Source organism: Labrus bergylta, chromosome 2 (genome assembly GCF_963930695.1).
Source record: "Labrus bergylta chromosome 2, fLabBer1.1, whole genome shotgun sequence".
NCBI classification, from domain to species: Eukaryota; Metazoa; Chordata; class Actinopteri; order Labriformes; family Labridae; genus Labrus; species Labrus bergylta.
Window position 1 is genome coordinate 17572797 of NC_089196.1, and position 19021 is coordinate 17591817.

At 37.7% G+C, this 19021-nt stretch overlaps 1 protein-coding gene across 1 annotated transcript in view; it reads left to right on the forward strand.

Moving 5' to 3' along the window:
- The first annotated feature begins 5534 nt into the window (after positions 1-5534).
- npffr2a (neuropeptide FF receptor 2a) overlaps positions 5535-19021 on the forward strand; it is a 29464-nt gene continuing 15977 nt past the window's right edge. Inside the window, exons 1-2 of the mRNA XM_029278674.2 lie at positions 5535-5753; positions 11545-11879. Of these exons, the coding sequence (XP_029134507.1) occupies positions 11552-11879 (328 nt within the window). The 5' untranslated portion in view covers positions 5535-5753; positions 11545-11551. The remainder of the gene's footprint in view (positions 5754-11544; positions 11880-19021) is intronic.

The following is a 19021-nucleotide window of genomic DNA, read 5'->3' on the forward strand; positions in this document are numbered from 1 at the left end:
CAGATTGGTGTGGTGATAATAAGTTATAATCATTAAGGTATTTAGATGATTGATTAAAGATGAATTTTTCAAATATTTCTACTATGCTATTAATAATTGAAATAGGTCTATAATTATTGATGTCCGTGGGGTCACCCCTTTATGGAGAGGGGTTACTCTGGCACATTTCCAGGATGAGGGAGTTTTACCAGTTGCAAGAGATAAATTAAATAAATCAGCCAGGGGAAATGATAAAACATGAGAGGCAAGTTTAAAGAACTTAATCTCCAGACCATCTGGACCAGCACTGCATCCAGAGCTTAGACCATCAGTGACCTGTTGGACATCAGTTGGTGTGATAGTTCTGAAGGAAAAGGAACTGCCACATCTGTTCTGAGAGGCGATAAAGTCAGAGTGAGAATAACCAGACAGGGAGCTACCAATTGTAGAGAAGTGTTGGCTAAATGCCTCTGCAATTAATGATGGTTCACTGACAGTTTCATTGTTTATTTTGATATGAGTAGTAGGATTTCATGTGGGTTTATTGGTTATACTATTGACTCTCTTCCAAAATTGCTTTGGGTTCTTAAAATCAGTTGACAGACAGTCTTTGTAATAATTTGCCTTTGCATTTCTAGCATTGGTTTTACATTTATTCTTATAAATTGGATTAAGTTTATGCTGTTGAAGAGATTGCGGTCATTACGAGATGAGCGATCTGCCCAATTGGAGTTGAAATCACCTAATATAATTTTTTCACCAGTGCAGTCTAAAGAATTAGTGGTGGATATAGGATACATTCAGTTGTTTCAGCAGGAGCATTGGGAGGTTTATAGATATTTCCTATTATAAATCGTTTGTTCTCATGTAAAATAATTTTAACAAAAAGGCATTCAAAATGCAAGGGATTCTCAATTGGTAAAATAAGTTCTGCAGTCAAATTGTCTTCTATGTCGACTCTTCTCATATACAAATTAACATTTTTCTAAGAAATGTATAACCATTTACTGCCTGAGCAAATACAGCAAAGTCTTTCTCTCTCTGGAGAGGTCCTCTCATGCAGCTGTACATATAAAGGATTTATTTCTCGGGTCATGAACAAAGGTAAATGTTGTTAATGTCTCTCGGTTAAAGAAGGTAGATCAGTCTATGGGAGACCTTGGGTTGAATGTTTGGAGGGGGTTTAAGAGGGAGGTCATGGTATGCATCTTGATGACGTACATTGCTATAAGGGTTAGCAAACTTATTCACAAATAAACCAATCTGGCATCTGATACATTCAAAATGATGCATGGGTTGATCAACCCAGAGGGAAAAACACTGCTGCCTTCATATCAGCAAAACATATGAATTTGTTATTTGTTCATAATCATAATAATTAATTGATGTTCTAAGTCTTTTCAGTTGAAGGGGATGTTGTTTTCATCTTTCAAAACGTGAAAATGTGACCCATCTAGACTTTCTGGTCCCTGCTATAAACCTCACGCACAATGAATACTTAACAAATCCCACCAAGTGGAGCATCCAGAAACAAGCTGATGCAAATGAAGCTAGAGAACATTGGAGAGACAGTTTCAAAATGTGTTTTGTTACTAGTTCTTAAAGGATTTTGTTAGGTGTGTTAAGTATAGGTATGTGTATATATATTTTAATATAATGAATGCAGTAATTAGCCAATTGAATGGCCAGATATTTTAAGTATTTTTTTATTCATTATAAAATAAACCAATTCTGTTTGTGTAAAGACAGTGTCAATGACGTACCAGAGGAGTCAAACTTTCTTAGTTTCTCTTTCCTCCTCAATCCAATTTTTTGTCATCATTCACAGGAAGAAGTTACAGTTTATTTTTTCTAATCCCTTCCACTTTCCAGGTTATTCTGCTTGCAGTTAGCGGATTTGCTCATGGCATGCCACTGGCAACTTAGAGTTGAACGCAGAGCCCATGTTCCTGTAATTTGTGTCTTTTAACGGCTGCAGGAGTTCACTTGAATTTGTTCACCTTTCAATCAGAGAACAACTGCAAAACTTTAGCTTAGAAGCATTCTGGATACAGCATTGATGTACTGTCAACCCAGCAGCTATGTTCGGTTAGGGTGCAGCTGAGGTGATGGTGCTATGTAAATGTGGAGCATCAAACGGATCATCTGTAGGGCAAGCTGCCACGTCAAAGCTGCAGTCCAGGTTAGAATCTAAAGAGCTTGGATGTCGATGCTCAAACATGGCTTTTAATGCAAAACTAAATGAAAAGATAGAAATACCCCACATGAAGAGAAATGTGAAGGCTCAAACTGTTCTTAAAGAGCCTGGAGCCATGAGGGGTTGAATAAATATTAAAGTCAATTGACCCTAATATGAACCATCTATCAGCCATTCTCCTTAACGGCAGGAGGAGCCCAGAGGAGGGACTCCAGAGAGAGTTGAATCGTGAACTGAGTGAACAATGTTCAAAATGTAAGGGTTTTGATTCACTAACATACTGTCATTCAAAAACTGATCCGTAAGGAACTATACCTGAAAGTTGGAAACAGCAGGTTGGATACTGGTCTGTAGTTATCTGGCATAGATGCATCCAAATTATTTATCTTCAGAGGAGGTTTAGCTATGGCAGTTTTAAAAGCAGTAGGGAATCCATCTGTAGAGAATAGTTTAAAAAATGTTAAAAGGGTCGAAATGAAAAAAGCCATGAAAGTAAAAAAAAATGATGTTGGGATGGGATCTAAAAGGCACGTTGCTGTTCTAAGTTGAGGAATAACTTTTCCAAGCATTTCAGCATCAACCAGGACAAATTTCTCGAGTGTTTACTCATTTTAAAACAAAGATTCTTGAGGTTGTTTTTGTACGATATATATTTGATAGTGGGGCAGATTTGATCTAATAAAATCTATTTTACTTCTGAAGTGGACTGCAAGATCTTCACAGGATCAGTCTGTAGACAGAGTGGAAGGTTGGTTCAAAACAAGGTTGATGCACAACATGGGTCAAAAGTGACCCTGTGGAGTTTTGTTTCTCTATATCTTTGCCAAAAATTAATTTCATCCATGCCATGTATGTAGGATTATTAGTTAAAAGGCAAGTGAAATATATCCCAATACAGTTGCATGGCATGAACTAAAATATGTGATTGTATTCAATGTTAATGATTTTCTGGTACAGGGTTACTGATATTATGTTAAGTGTTATATATCATATCTATAACATGTACTATTGTCTCTTACAGGTGATATAACCAGGTCGAAAAAGATATCTGGGAATTCGGGGCATTTAGTTGGATCATTCGTTCAGTTTTTTAAAACCGTATTGGACATAAATTCCATCATATTCTGATCAGTTTATTAGTATATGTCGAGGGAGATACAAAGCTCAGAATTTGGATTCGATGGCAACATGACGATGCTGAGCTGGCTATGTGCCGAAGAAGGTAAAGGCTGTTGCCCCCCTGAGCACCATGCATGATGACAAAGCAGTGGATGACAACAGTGCGAGGAAGTGATCCAGTACTGTAACAAAACAAAAGGAGGAAAAAACTAAACACAGCCACCACCCAGCCACAGGAGACATCAGACAGGAGGGCGGTTCAATAACAGTGATATATGTATGTTATGGGCGGTTCAATAACAGTGATATATGTATGTTATGGGCGGTTCAATAACAGTGATATATGTATGTTATGTGTGACTAAGAGAAAAACACAAACATTTCAGATATTAAATGTATTATTGTGTGATCCTAATTGCTGCTAAAATAATTAATTTAATAACATTATATATATGTATATATTGTATTAAATCACACTTGACAGCACGGGTCATTTTTGACCCATCTATGTAAACTTGACAAAATAATACGAAAACTATTTTTTAAAAGAAAATAAGCAAAAATAAAAAATAAGGATTTGTGTTAATCAAAAACAAATATTGAATGAATACCTGGGTTATTAAATAATAAAATACATGAATTAAAAAAGTTGGCAGAGAAACACCCAGCCATGCATGCAATCACATGAATGCGGGTAATTTTTGACCCATGTTGTGCATTAGAGGGGGTAGGCATAGCTTGTGTATCAAAGGGTTAAATGGTTAAAGGATTTTTGGATTATTGTGATCATCATTTATTAAATGTGAGAATTAGCCCTGCTTGCTTGTTTAATTGCCTTGTTATAAAAGCTTTTTCACCAAGCGAGAAATGTCATAATAAATTGTCATTTTTTTATTTTTTTTGCCACCCTCTCTCTGCTATTCAACAGGTTCTCTTCAATTGAAAGATGTCTTTGTTTCTCCATGGAGGTGTTGGATTTGTTGTGATTTTTTCAAGTTTTAATGGTGCCACCGTGTCAAGTGTTGACCTAAGTTTTCTGTTAAAACAGTCTACCATGAAATCACAAAAGGAAGGTAAAGTGTGTAGCCACTTCAGTTGAAAGATAACATTTCTTCACAGTCTTTTCTAGATTTTCCTGTTACTTAAAATCATTTACAGTAAGAAAGACACAGAAATGGTCAGACAAGCCCACATCCACATCTCGCTCTCTGTGCATATACAGTACATCATATTACTGCATGTATCTATCTGTAAATCTCAGTCACTAACCACCGACTTTCCTGGGAGCTCTTGAGCTCTCATAGGCTCCTCGAGATCGTTGGTTGACGGCTGTCCAGAACAACCCCTTTCCAACAAGGATAAAAACTTGAAACAGCTCCTTTCTGTGACCACTTAACATTATCTTTCTGCAAACGTCATTGCTTGTGTCCCCTTCTCTTGTTATTCAGTTTTTCTGTTGAACCTTGAAGCCCACTGTGATGTTTTTTTTACTGAACATGGTGACAGGTGCAGCAGCCAACAAAGCGCTTTCCTGAACCAGATTCAGATACAAATCTGCTCAGTGATTCAAACTCTCTGTGTCTTTGCCAGTGTAAGTCTTTTTTTAAATTTTATATTCAATTGATCAAGTTCAGCATGATATGAGTCAGAAAAGGTATCAGTGAAATCAGATGTATCAATTCAAATTGAGAATCATGAGCAGCTAAAAATTCATTCTGAATTAAACAATTACAATGATTTAATCTAAATTCAAAAAAAATCTGTCAACTAACTGTGAATAAAGCTTCATTTAAAAGAAAAATATAATCTCTAGGTAATAAAAAAAAACACATGTCATTACTGGATCAATGAAACATTTCATTTAAAAATTAATTTAACTTAATTGTTTTATTACATCAGGATTTTTGGCATACAAATAGCGACCATCATCAAGTTCTTTTTCTAATTTTTCTTTAGCGCTGTCATTTAATTTAGTAATCGGTAAAACGAGAAGCATCGGTGCGCTCCGCGGCTCAGACCATCTGCGACCTGCCCTCTCACTGTCATCATCACATCTGACAGTTTTTATAATAGTCGACTCTTGGCATTTCAGAGACAGCATCTGGGAGAGATCAGGGGGATATCACTCAACCATAGCCTGTTCATCCCACTCTCATCCCTCCCCCTTTCGCTCCCAACGTCACCGCATCAAATACGGACGGCTCGGGCTGGAAACACTCCACTCGCGCTCTGAGCGGCTGCTTGAGCGCATCTCTGTTCCACATGAAGCGCATCAAGCGGAAGCACGAAGCCGGACTGAAAGTCAATACAGCCGGGACGAAGCCAGACGTTTTCCTTTTCCTTGACGCCTGTGGGTTTCCCCCCCCCTCTGTGTTAATGCATGTCTTCTTCACAGGAAAGGGGACTTTTTTTTTAACTTTATTTTTCCTCATCGTCAGTTTGACTTGAATAAACCAAGGTAAGAGAAGTTAATTTGCTTATTTTACAATCAGAAGAGTGCATATTATGGCACGTCGGGTGCCTCTTAAATGTATGTATGGAAACTAATTTTCTTTTTTATGATTGATTACTTAAGTTCAATAGTGTCATTGAGGTCTTAACAGGGTATTTCAGGTCAAAAAGTGATTCGGTGCGCGCATTGTTCTCTCTCCTGCTATCTGTATTTCCAGCCAATTCCTTACGCTTTGGTGCGCCGATCACCATGCGGACACAGAAACCTCTTTGTTCAGGAGCGGTCGTTCATGCATGGTTTTGCGTATGGCTTCTGAAGTTCGCGTCCCCATCCCATGGCACGATCTTACGCGCAAACTTCTAGCAGAACAGAAAAACCAGTAGTCAAATGACCCTTCACGGTGAAGTAACATTTGGCCATCAGCGCGTGTGACGCGTAAAAGCCGTTATATGCGCGTAATGTTAATCTTTGCATGTATTCTTAAGCAGTTCAGGTCCCGTCTGCACTAAGGAAAAGTGAAGCTCATGTTTGGTTGCGGTACCCTTAGTGCTGCTAATGGGAAACTAGGGGCATAGGGTGCATGCTAGTCACAGAGGGCTGGGGACTTAACTTGCCTGAAGCTCATAGAAGCACAATGACCTAGAATAGAAGGCTGAACATACTCATATGGTGAAATCAAAAACAAATAACTTTGTCATGTTGAGATTTATATGACTGTGCTGTGAAATAAGCCTTTAAACCATTTGGTTCCCCTGACTGTTTCTCGGATGTATTTAAGGCTGTTGAAGTGGACCATAAGACATGTATCAAACTGGAGGCAAGGTGATCAGTGTAGCATTAAATCATGCACTGTTACTAATATATTACACAGCAAGAAAAAAATGTTAAGAATTTAAGATTAGGAAGGTTTTGTGAACATACACATTATTTCCCTGCTGTCTCCTTCCTCTTTTTTTCTTCTCCTTGAGCTTAGGTATTTCTCAGGGAGGCAAGTGAAGGATTATTCCTCTTATTAGGTGTCTTTGAGGGACAGTTTAGAGGATTTATGGGATTAATGAAGAGTGATAGCCCTAGCTGAACCCAATAAATATGGTTATATTGTTTAAGTCTGGGACATCTTGACAGTATTGGTTTCCAACCCATCTGCAGCCAATATCAGTGAGACTGACATGAAGTGTGATAACATCGAGGAGAGAATGACATAATGAAGCCTGTAGTTGATGGAGCCCGATTTCTTTCTGTTCTTTGAATTATTAAATGTAGTTTGCAGGGGTCAGAAAGGCAGCCTAGGGATGCTTACAGAAAAGTTAGTGTTAATATGAGTCTTAATGAACGGTTGGTTTAATATTAGGCAAGGTTTTATTACTAGAATACATAGTTTAAGCCTCTCTCACTCATTTTTGCAAAACACAGATTCTGTGGACTATTGAATAGATTTCATTTCAAGAAAACTTACTTACCTGGAGCTCAATATCTTTACCTATAACATTGATCTGACATTTGATAATGTGTTTTACTTGACCCTACATAGTCATAACTGCACATTGAAAGCAAATCTTTATCTAAGATCTGAACCCAGGATCTTATGACCACAAACATAGCACACACTGTTTTCCACCAGCATGAAAAGGTCATGTATTAAGGTAACTGCTTGCTGAGAATGCTGTTCCCTCTCAGTATGGAAACAGATTCTTAAAGCACCTTTACTGGACCCTAATGATTGACATTAAATCCCTTAGAATGACAGAGTTGAGCTGTGACCCACACCCACATTCTTAGTGAGCACTATACAGTAACAACCACACAATACAGCGCTCTCTCTGGACAAATTGATCTCTTTACAAAACCACTGCAATCTCTTCATGTTGGCAGTGGAAGCAATTTACTGAACTCTTGAAGGAAATGGATAAGGAGAAAGATGTAATCAAGGCATCTACAGTGAATGGACAGATTTTCAGACCAAGATGAGGAAGACTTGGACTTTTAAAAGGATTGTAATTAGATTTTTGGATCTATATATCTGTGCTCTCACACAGAATATGGGTTAATAATATAGGTGCATCTATCCCTCCTATATGATTCTCTTTAAAAATACCCAAACCATCAAAACAACCGATCTGACCATGTATACTTCTCGTTAAATTGGTAATGGAAAAAAAAGAACTACAACTTCCTGTTCAAGCTCTAATTAGCACACTAACTTTGTTCGATTCTCTTTACTTAAACCCTTCAGAAACCCCCAAAGTGAAGCCAATCCTTTTCATTTAACGAGAGTTTTGCCAGTTTAGGGAGAGATAAAATATAAAACCATCACATTTTCTTTCTTTCTTCAGAGGTCAGAGATATGAGATTTAGGCTCAAGATGAAATTAAATTGGTTAAATTGTGTTGAATCCCACAGAGCCTAGCTCATCACATCCTTAAAACATCTGATCCAGAGAATGTGTTTTGGACCTGCCACATCCTTTGGGTACACAAAAATCACATTTATGGGTAGCTTATTCTGTGGTTCACTGCTTGAACTGACTAATGCATGAGTGTCCACAGGAAGCAGCAAATCAGTTTGGACATTTGATATGATTTAAACCTAAGAACATGCATCATTTCAGACATGATTAGATCTGCATTCACCTTTGACTCTACAAACCTACCAAGACTACCAGGACACATCTATGTCTCTATAAATAAGTCATTTAATCTGCAGAGTTGGCGTCACATTAAAGAGCTTCTAATCCCATGCTTCCCTAGTTCCTTCAATTGGCCACCCATGTTCCCTCTATTAGCCGTTTCATGTTTTATTCACACTTATTTTTTATTCATTTCATTCAGACGGAAAGAGCAGCGGTAAGCCTATTGTGAGATTTTACCAACAGCGAGGTTCACGACCATCAGTGACGCAGAAAATAACTCCAGAATAATGGATTACACTTTTACAGAAATTTCTTTGGCAGTATTTATAAAGGAAGGATTTTTAATTGGTCTGAAAATGTGGCTAAGGGAATACATTGGAATATTTAACTGCAAAGCCAAGGACATCAGTTTGACAGGTAACATGTTTTCCCACCATGAGAATCTTTAACTCCCTGAGCATTACCAAAGTAACATCCATCATGATAACACATTGTCATCAGATATATAATTAGGATTTCAAAGTGTTACAGCTGCAGTTATTTGATGCAAATCTACGCGCCCCTTGCTTATTTCACGGGTAGATTCTGTCGCAGCTGTTTATTCCACGTTGACATAGAGGGAATATCCACTTGAAAACACTTGTGCACCTCAGGAACAGCTGCTAGGGAAGAGGTGGCGTTCATTTTTCAGTTGCTATTTCATTTTCCACTTGTGGACAGCAATTATTTTCTAATTTCTCTGCAGTTTCCAGGGAGGCTACGACAAAGACGACGCTTACAAAGATTACAATCTATGAAGGACTTATTTTTGAGTTTTTATGTTTTACAGTGACTACAATTTCTACAAATTTAAGTCTGAAGAGCAGATGACTTTTAATTTAAGTCCTTATCAATTGTGTCTAAAGCCATGCCTGTCTTTATATGAAACATGTATACATTCAGACTTGTGTTTTCAATTCAACAAGTTCTCAAGGGATCTTAGACCCCCTTTTGAGGCTGTATTAGACATTATGCCCAATTATTCTACACATACTGCAGTGAAATTTGACTTCTTATTGTGCATAAAAGTCCTTCCTGTGATAACCAGAAACCCAATTAAAGCAAACTTGGACCAAAGAATGTTTCTTGAAAACTGATCTTCATTATGCAGTAATTTAATTAATTCTATTCCAAAGCAGTGGAACAGGAATTTTAATTTCTTAAAACCAGAAAAGACCACTAATTCAAGTTGAACAGGCATGAACAGGCAGATACATGGGTTATAAATGGACTGCACTTGTGTACCTCCTCTATAGTCCTTCAACCCATCAAAAGGCTTTACTGCCTCACCCATTCGTACAGTGATGGCAGATAATGCTAACTCATTCTGACTTGCACTCAGACATCGATGGCTATGTCTTTGGGGTTCCGTATCTCATGCAAGGATAAACTGTAGTAGGGAGGCTCAAACCGTCAGTGCTCTGTTTTTTGCTCTGTTCTTTTAGAACTCTCTTAATCTGCAGCCAGCGTAGTTCAAAGTTTAATTTAACACTTCAGAAGATTTCATAATTGTATTGTTAGATTATTGTTGACCTCGTCCATGGTACAACTGAAGCTGAAGGAAAAAATATTGATTTATCATCTTTTAGAAACTAATCTGTTAATCTTTAAATAAAAAAAAAAGAAGCTTTTTTTGAAAAGCAAAATTGAGACTATTTTTTGACACTTAGTAGACAAAACAATTACTCAATTACAAATAAATTTGAATTTAAAAACACTATTTTAGAATGCAAAATGAACATGTTTAATTAACAGACACCCATTTAGATGATGACACACTGGTTTCTATATCAACAGAAAAAGGCCAAAAAGCAACACACAGCCCTCCTCTTGTTTTAGGATCAAGAGAACACCCTCCAAACCATATGCTCTTCTCATTCCTCTCTCAACACCTACATGCAAAGAGCATGAAAACCTCCTTTTCCGAGGACTTTTCAAAGCGTCCTTAAAGGAAATTCATAAAATCACTAGCTGGAGAAGATGAAGGGCGGCAGAGGGAGAGCATGCATTTCATCATGAAATAAAGTAAAGCACTGAACATCACAGATTGATGCTGAAGCACAAAGAGCAAAGCTTCATCTCCATCATCAGTCATTTCTGATTTTCATCTCAACAGTACAAAGGATGAACACATTGTAATGCATCTCTTACTCATCGCAGAGTTAAATTCCATCAAACTTTTATCTTCTGGCTTCACATCTGTTACTTTCCCCATTTAATACATGGTAGCAACTTTTGTCTGACAAGCTGATGTTTGGCTTTAAACTCTTTTTTTTCTCACACTAATTAAGAAAGTGTCATATTGTCAGGGATCGTAATGAGCATTTGGCTCAATCGCTCAACTTACTGCATTAACTTGTCAATGTTCTGGAAACATACAGTACATTTGAAGAGCTGAGGCTGTGTCTGATTTCTAAGTGACTCTGGTGGACTCTAATGACACTAATGTCATTACAATCAATTATGCACACTCTGCATATTAATAAAAGTGTGAGACTGTGTCGTACATGTGCTCATAATTACAGTTCTAGCTTGAAGCTATACTAATTGTTATATTTGCCAATGGTGGAGTGCAAAGTCTCCCATGAGATGACGAATGCACAGAGTTATAACTGCAGTTCTACTCAGCTTGTGAGGCACTTCAGCATCTTCAACAGTTCAATTCAATTCAATGACCATTATTTATCCGTTAGGTGATTTCTATGTGCAAATGCAGCAGTGCAAACACAACACAAAGCTAGGCAGACAGAAAAAGAAGAAAATATACCAGTGCAGTTTAAAATATTGCCAATAAGAGTAAGTTGGACTATAAATGTCTATGAATGAGTAAATAACTGCTTGTAACTGTTGTATTTTATACATTAGACTTCTTCATTTCTCAGAATGTAAAGATCACATAACTAAAAAAAGGTTTTTGTCATGGATACAGATATATTTTTCTTGTTCTATATTGCAAAGTCTTTTTCAATGTTTTCAGGGAAATCATTTTCTTCTTTCTTCAACTCTTAAGTAGCAAACGTTTGACCTCTGAACAACAGCACTAGTTTGGTTACAATTATCAAATTCCTTAATGGAAAGCAATTTGATTCGCATGAAGTAATCTGCCTGTCTTTCTTCTTTTGTTTTTAGGTTTAAAATGAACGAAGGACTTGTGAACAACTTGACTCAACTGTATGACAACTGGACTCTTTATAACTCCTCTGAGGAGTCCGTCATACCCAGGAACAACATCACATATGTCGGATTTTACCTGCATCAGCCGTCCACAGCAGCCATCTTCATTGTGTCCTACCTGCTCATCTTCCTTGTGTGCATGGTGGGGAACGGAGTGGTGTGTTTCATCGTTCTGAGGAGCAAAAACATGCGGACTGTCACCAACTTGTTCATCCTAAACCTCGCTGTGAGTGACCTGTTGGTTGGGATTTTCTGCATGCCCACAACACTACTAGACAACATAATAACAGGTGAGCAGGACAGTAAGACGGTTTCCTTAAAACTCTTATGCTGTGTGAAAAAAGTGGGAATTTTTAACAGAGTTGACTGCATGGTTATACATAATTCTACTAGTTAATTGGTTGTTCTAACACTTCGGTCCAGGCTAATATCTGGGCAATTATTGGCCTGGTTGCTGTAATGCTTGTTACAGTTATTCATGCTTTCATGAGGACAGGTCTGCTATGTGACCCTACCAACACATACTCTCATGACAAGAATCCTCAAAAGATGTAACCCAATAGCCATAACTATTCAGTAAATGTCTATGTAATTTAGTTAAGGAATTCATGTTACACAAATGCATCACTCCCCATGGCATTGGTTATTTCCAGGCTTGTACTCTAGGACAACTAGGCTGAAATTTTGTGGTTTGAAGAGGAAAATCTAAACATCTGTTAAATAGGGAACTATTTTTTTTTTTTTAAAGATTTATTTTTTGGGCTTTTTGTGCCTTTAATGCAGAGATAGGACAGTGGATAGAGTCGGAAACCAAGGAGAGAGAGTGGGGAATGACATGCAGAAAGAGGCCACGGGTGGAAGTGAACCCGGGCTTACCGCTCAAGACGAGAGCCTCAACACATGGGACGTGCGCCCTAACCATTGCGCCACCAGCGCGCCCTAATAGGGAACTATTTTGATAAATTACATTTCACTGAATAACATTTTAACTATCGTTTGATTTGCTGCATTGAGCATTAAAATTTGGAATTTCATCTTTCAAACAAATATCCCCTGATGACAGGCTGTTACTTTATGTCCTGGTTTGAATCTGTTCTTTTGTGTTATTCAAATATTTTCAATCATCTCTCTATCATCTACATTGTTCTTAGATTTGTGTTGCCAGGCTATAACCGTTTTATGTGGAATCGCTATTTTTTTTTCTTTTTAATTACATCATGATGACATTCATTATGGTGTTTTAAACACATGCCTCCTTGTGTTGTGTGTCAACTGTTTAAGTTGTAGGGAAGGCCTAGTCCTATAATGAATTCATCATTTATGGGATTAACACTTGAGCTCTACAGACTGAAACTCCTTTGTTAACCATTTGAATTATCCAGCATCCAAGATAGATTGTAAGCATTTAAGTTCCTTTGGTATTTTATGGCTCTTTGAACAGAGTTTAACAATAATAACTTGTTTATACTACTGGCGATATAGTAAACTGTAATCGTTTTTCCCAGTTGCCACCCTCAGGCCTAAATTCACACAAGGCAAGAGAAAAAAAAACAGATTTCTGCAGCAAGGCCGTATCTTTATTTCTCCTCCAAACAACAATTTTGTTTTCTCTTGTGTAATGAAGCGTCACAGCTTGTCAGAGCTGCTAGCCTTTTAAATCCTATGATTAACATTCATCCCTAACCCCCTCATCAGTGATAATACTATATTCAGTGCAGGGCTGCCTTTCCTTGTGAATTTAGACACCATAAGTATAGCCCAATGAAGTATACATTGAAGCCATCCCACACAACACGAACCTCGTGATGCCTATTGAATGATGTATTGTTTTAGCAGCCTGTGGTGATCTAAAGCAAGACATAAAGCTCAGGGGGATGACATTGTGGTTTGTCTTTGAGGGAGCAGTTATTCCTGATATACATGAATTAGAGCAGAACTTTTACAAATTGTGTTCATTGGGCTTGACAGTCGGCTCTCCATGACACAAATTTATCACGAGCAAAATGTAGCCTTGTATGGTTAACTATAATAATGCCATGTGAATAACAAAAGAATTTGTTGTGAATGTAGTGACTGTGAATCATCAACTAAATTGCTTTATTCACCTCCAGAGAACATTTAGGAGACGCTAATGTGAATAAATAGATACTTACACACAATTCATTTCTCTTCACAATAGCAGCATTATTGTCTTAATCAAGAGCATGTCAGACCTTGACATTGAGTTAAGGGAAATCCAGCAGGCAGAGAGCTTTGTATGATTAAATCCCTGGGACAATGACGTAACCTAGAATTAAATCCTGAAACATTATGGACAGCTTGCGAATCTCAGAAATAAACAAGAATGAAAGCTTATTAGTTTTGCTTATAGTTTATCACATTCCAAAATTATCAAAAGTTTTAGATTAAGCTCTTTGGCAGAGAATGTCTATCCTCAGCTAAATTAAGCAGAGAGCTGTGATCAACATCTGCTGCTCAGTGCATTATGTTACCAGGCTTCCCATCCTAAAGCATTATTATTTCCTCTTTTTAAGGCAAAAACAGAATACGTTTGAGTGCAGGTTGAATGGAGTGCATAAGGTGTGCACAAGTTTAAAATGGAAATGTGCTTTCTAATTGACACTTAAAGTAGAGGTCCTATGGCAGCAGATGAGTTGAACCTTTCAACATAAATAGACTGTTTGATGCCAGAATTTAAAACTTTGGCTCAGTACTACTATAAAAAACAATGCTCAGTACCTCTTTTACCAGGGGAAAAAAACAAGTTGTCATTTGTCAATTAATTACCAACCAACAATGCTTGGGAGGAAAACTGTCACTGAACCAAATTTACCTTACCTTACCTTAATAAAATACCTCTACATCATCAAACCTTGAATGACTATAAGTGTATCTCTGTTTCTGAAGGGAACCCTTCATTGTGCCTGAATTTAGATTGCTGTTTTTTTATCTGTATGGGGACACTCTTGAGCATCAACCCTTCGGCCGTGCTATGTAGCCCCCATCCATCAGTCTGCAATCTGTGAGGTTGGATTCTCCTCTGTTCTTTCTTTGTCTTGGGAAAACACAAAGACCCGAAACTGTGTCTCTGTCTGACCGAGGATTGGGCCAAGCCTAACAAAGACGCAGAGAAAAAGAAACACTTGCAAAGGATGTTGCTCACTCTGAAGCGCGACTCAAAAAAAATCTTGAGGCAATTCAATGTTCAAAAAGGAGCGAAAAGACTTGCAAAACTAAAATATGAGGATTTCATCCACAGCAAGATCAGCCAAAAGAAACTCTTTCAAACAATCCAGTGAAATCTGTTTATACACATTCTTTTTAGAATGTTAATTCAGTTCTAAAGTTCACCTGGGGATCTAGCGTTGCACCCTGTGACACCCCTGCTGCTAAACTGAGAATATCCGGCCCTGGAAGAGCAGAAACTGTGATATCTGCCTCATCACTCCCCTGTTGGGTGCACAGACTGAGTGACATCCTGTGACATACAGGCTTTAAAAGTACAAGATTGCTGCAGAACAAATGTTCCTGGCTTGAACCCATTAGTTCACGATGAAGCCATGCCTCCACAAACATGCACCCAGCTGGGCATCTGTTCATTCTTATAAGAACAAGCAAAGTAAGAAAAAAAAAAAAAACATTTATACAATCCAATGAGAAAGGTGTTATTTGTAAAATGCTCTTCCGTTAACATGTTTGGCATAAAGGAGCATATTGACACCAATAGACTGAAGGTTTCAAACAGCCTAGGAGAACAAGTGTCAACCAGAGCGAGGTGTTAATGATAGTCTTAAACCACAATTTCTCCCTTTTACACTCTAACACCAGAAATCCCACATGGCAAATGGACCTGACTTGTGGAAAAGGAGATTTTCTCTCAGTAATACGAGGTAAAATGTTAAAATTCAGCGAACACATCTCTGGATAGAAAACAGACATTGTTGTCATACCAGGCCTTACACATTGGACATTAGTTGTGCATAGTCTTTGTGTCTGTATTGACAGGCAAAACTCAAATCACCAATTTCTCCATTTGAGGTGGGTTTAGGATACCCAGGAGCTGTAGTCAAATATACCCATGGTCCTCTGTTAAAAAAATAATGTTATCAGAGTGTCACCAAGAACATCCATTCAACAGACCTACAATCTCTGAGCAGCTGAGGGCAGAATCATAGTTGATTCCCTGGTCGAGTTTGGTGTCCATTAATGCAAACAACGGAAAAGTGTATAAGATGTTCAAACCTCTGTAAACCCATTTACTTGTATGTACAACAAGGTTGAAGTCTAGTTGCTCTCCAAAATCCTCTGAATACATCTCAGATTATTCGCCTGTTCTTTTCAGCATACCTTGTAATGCGACTTTCTTAACTAAGAATGCTCGTTTGTGCAAACACTTTGCCTTTCACAAATAAGAGCCATTTTTATCTGCCTCTTACCAACTAATTTCTAATGATTGCCTCCCAAAATAATCTCTTTCCATCCCCTGAATTTATTAGATTCAGTTGCCAAAAAGAATTGCTTGAAAACTGTATGACTTTGATAACTTAGCGATGGTCAAAACCTGCTGTTGTGGACCAATATGTTGACCAGACTAAGACACACTCCGATGACATAGCAGCTCTTAGTGGCTACACCACGAGTGAACAAAACATAATGAAAACATTGAAATACTTTAGTCTGGAGTTAACAAAATAATATTGTAGATGCGCCGTCAAGTGAGAGGATAGAACATAGACTTGATTGTTTGCAGATTGAAGCAAATAGGCAAACAAAGGAACATCTTTGTATTCATAACATGAACTTTTACTAAAGCCTTTTTATCAGAAAGGGTTACATGCAGGTGACATTTACTGTTTATTGTCTTCAGCATTTAATGGGGCCACTTTTTTGTTGATGCTTCAGTCTGAAAACAAAGTGGATCAAATTACAACTACCGGAATGTCACAATACAAACTTGATTATAATGTCAAAGAGTTTTATGTAATTAATTGATGTTGTTTTTAAAAAAAAAAACAGAATCTATTTATCTCTCTGCCCAGACAGCTAATTAAAAAGCATCCCAATTATTTTGAATAGTATTGGGATGTGTTTCCATTGGGGCTCAGCTGTTGCCAATTCAATTCATCAACTCAAATAAAAACCCAGCATGTGTCAGTCTGAGGTCCCAAAGGTGCCAGAGCTTGTCAGTGTATAAACTGTCAAACAGAAATCAGAGCGTTATGGATCTGAAGAGGACTGTGCAACATTTTCTGCAACACTGGGATTCCATAAAGCCTAGCTGGCTTTGTAAGGGGAAAGTAAATAAATATTTGATCATGTTTGAACTGATGAGATTCTAAATTTTGATTTGATTATGCTAAACAGGAGGCTTGTGCTGGCTTTTGCTGTATTAGATTCATGAAGTCCCTTGACTCTTTTTCAAAGATCAACAAAGCAGAAATGGAATATACAGTAAACATGGCCAGGGCTCGATCATAAACACAAATGGAAATTGATTAACTAGGAAGTGTTGCAGAATATTAAGTTTGCACATAACAGGGATAGGGATCCTCTCCATTATGTGTCTGTGTAATTGAGTTTCCATTTAAAACAAAAGATGTGAAATAGTTTTGAATTAAAGAAACATTTAAGAATTTTAACGACCTGTCTTACTGTTTTAAGTTAAAAAAAATTAAAAAAAGAATTGTAGCACTTTTTAGATTCAAATTTGTCTTGAAAGCATTATGATCTTCTTTAGATTGCTGCACTCTAGCTTCATTTTATTTGTCCACCCAAGTATGTATTGTGGCATCCCAGTTGAAAGGTATTCAACAAATATGGAATGGCTCTGATTTTTCTGAAAGCTGACAAACTGAGCAAAAGGAGAAGGACTTTCCTCAGGGAGGAGATCAAGCCAAGGAACATGGACATAAAATAAACAGTGCTCTTTGGCTGCCAGTAGTACAACAGTCAGAGTAACACATCTCAAAACTGACAAGAGTGGGTGGGATGGAAAAAGCGATGCCTGGAAGAAGGGTCAAGTTGATTCATACTGCAGGTTGCAAAAAGGCAAATGAAAGACTGAGAGAGCAGAATGTGAAAGACTTACTGGGTGTCACAGAGATGAAATTGGACTCACTCAGCTGTAGCACAAAGTACCACGTCAATCAGAAGCAAGCCAGAGCTCATCACCTGTCCACCAGTATCTCAGTCAGGACTACTTGGGATGACAGCATCATGATATGGGTTGGACACTCGGTCAGCCAACGACATTGGACCGGTTGATAATTGAAAGTGATGCAGACTGTAAAGCTGAATACAAGAAATCTGTTAGAGGGGACAAGTGTTGGTTCAAATGAAGTTTACTAGGCTTCAGTGCTTTTGAAGCTGTGACTTCATAGAGGATACAAATATCCTCTGGACATGTTCAACCGTTTTTGTGACATTTGTATCCCTCTGCCTCTGAGTGTTTGTATTGTTGATGAGTGATCAGTTAGACAGAGCATTTTGCTCCCATTTCCGTCACATTCTGCTTCATCCTTTAAGCCTTTTGTTTTGGCCACAGAGTGGTCTGTTCAGACTCAATAACAAGCATTCTGCCACTGTCTCTCAAATAAATGTTTCTTCTCATGCTCCATTGGGATGTTTGCAGTGCAAGATGATCTAATTGAAAATCATGGAGATATTGCCTGCTGCAGGCAGAAACACAGATTTTTTTTAGTGTATCAAACTTTTCTCTTTTAGGTGTTTGAGATAGGCAGACCTGTGCATATACATTGGCTGTGTTTATCGATGACTAGATTTTGAGACGATGCAAATTTGACATCATTAAATGTTACTGTTTTAGCATTGCTCTTTGTACAATGACACACTAACTGTATACTAAACAAGAGTGAAGTTACTCTACTGAAAAAATGCACATCAAGTCAAGGACTTTTTGACTCATGATTTAATGAACATTTACCATTTTAAACTACAGTATGTAATTTTATTTATTTATTGATTCAGCTGCCAGGGGGCTCTCAATCAAAACAATAACAAAAAGACGTAGAGACTGCAGGAATCATGGGAATTCTCTACTCTGACGTTAAACAGCAGGCCCATCTGTCTCAGAACAGACTTAAAACATGAGTCAAGCGTCTGCAGTAGTTAATAACAAAACAAATGAGGGATCATTAAGTGGTCTGTGATACCAGACATTCAGTTAGTAGGCAGCTCATGATCCGTCAGGGCTGCAGGTCACAGTACTTACCATTTTCTGCCTACAGTGAGGGTGACATTTCTGTAAAGGAATCAGGCTTTGCTGTAAGTGTGGGTCACAGTTTTGTCTAAATGCTGTTTGCTTTCATACATATTTCAGACTAACTGAAAAGAGACAAGTTTGTCAATGCTTCAAACTAAAATAAATTAAAGAGAAAATTTAGTTCAACAGTCTGTTACCTTGAATATTAAT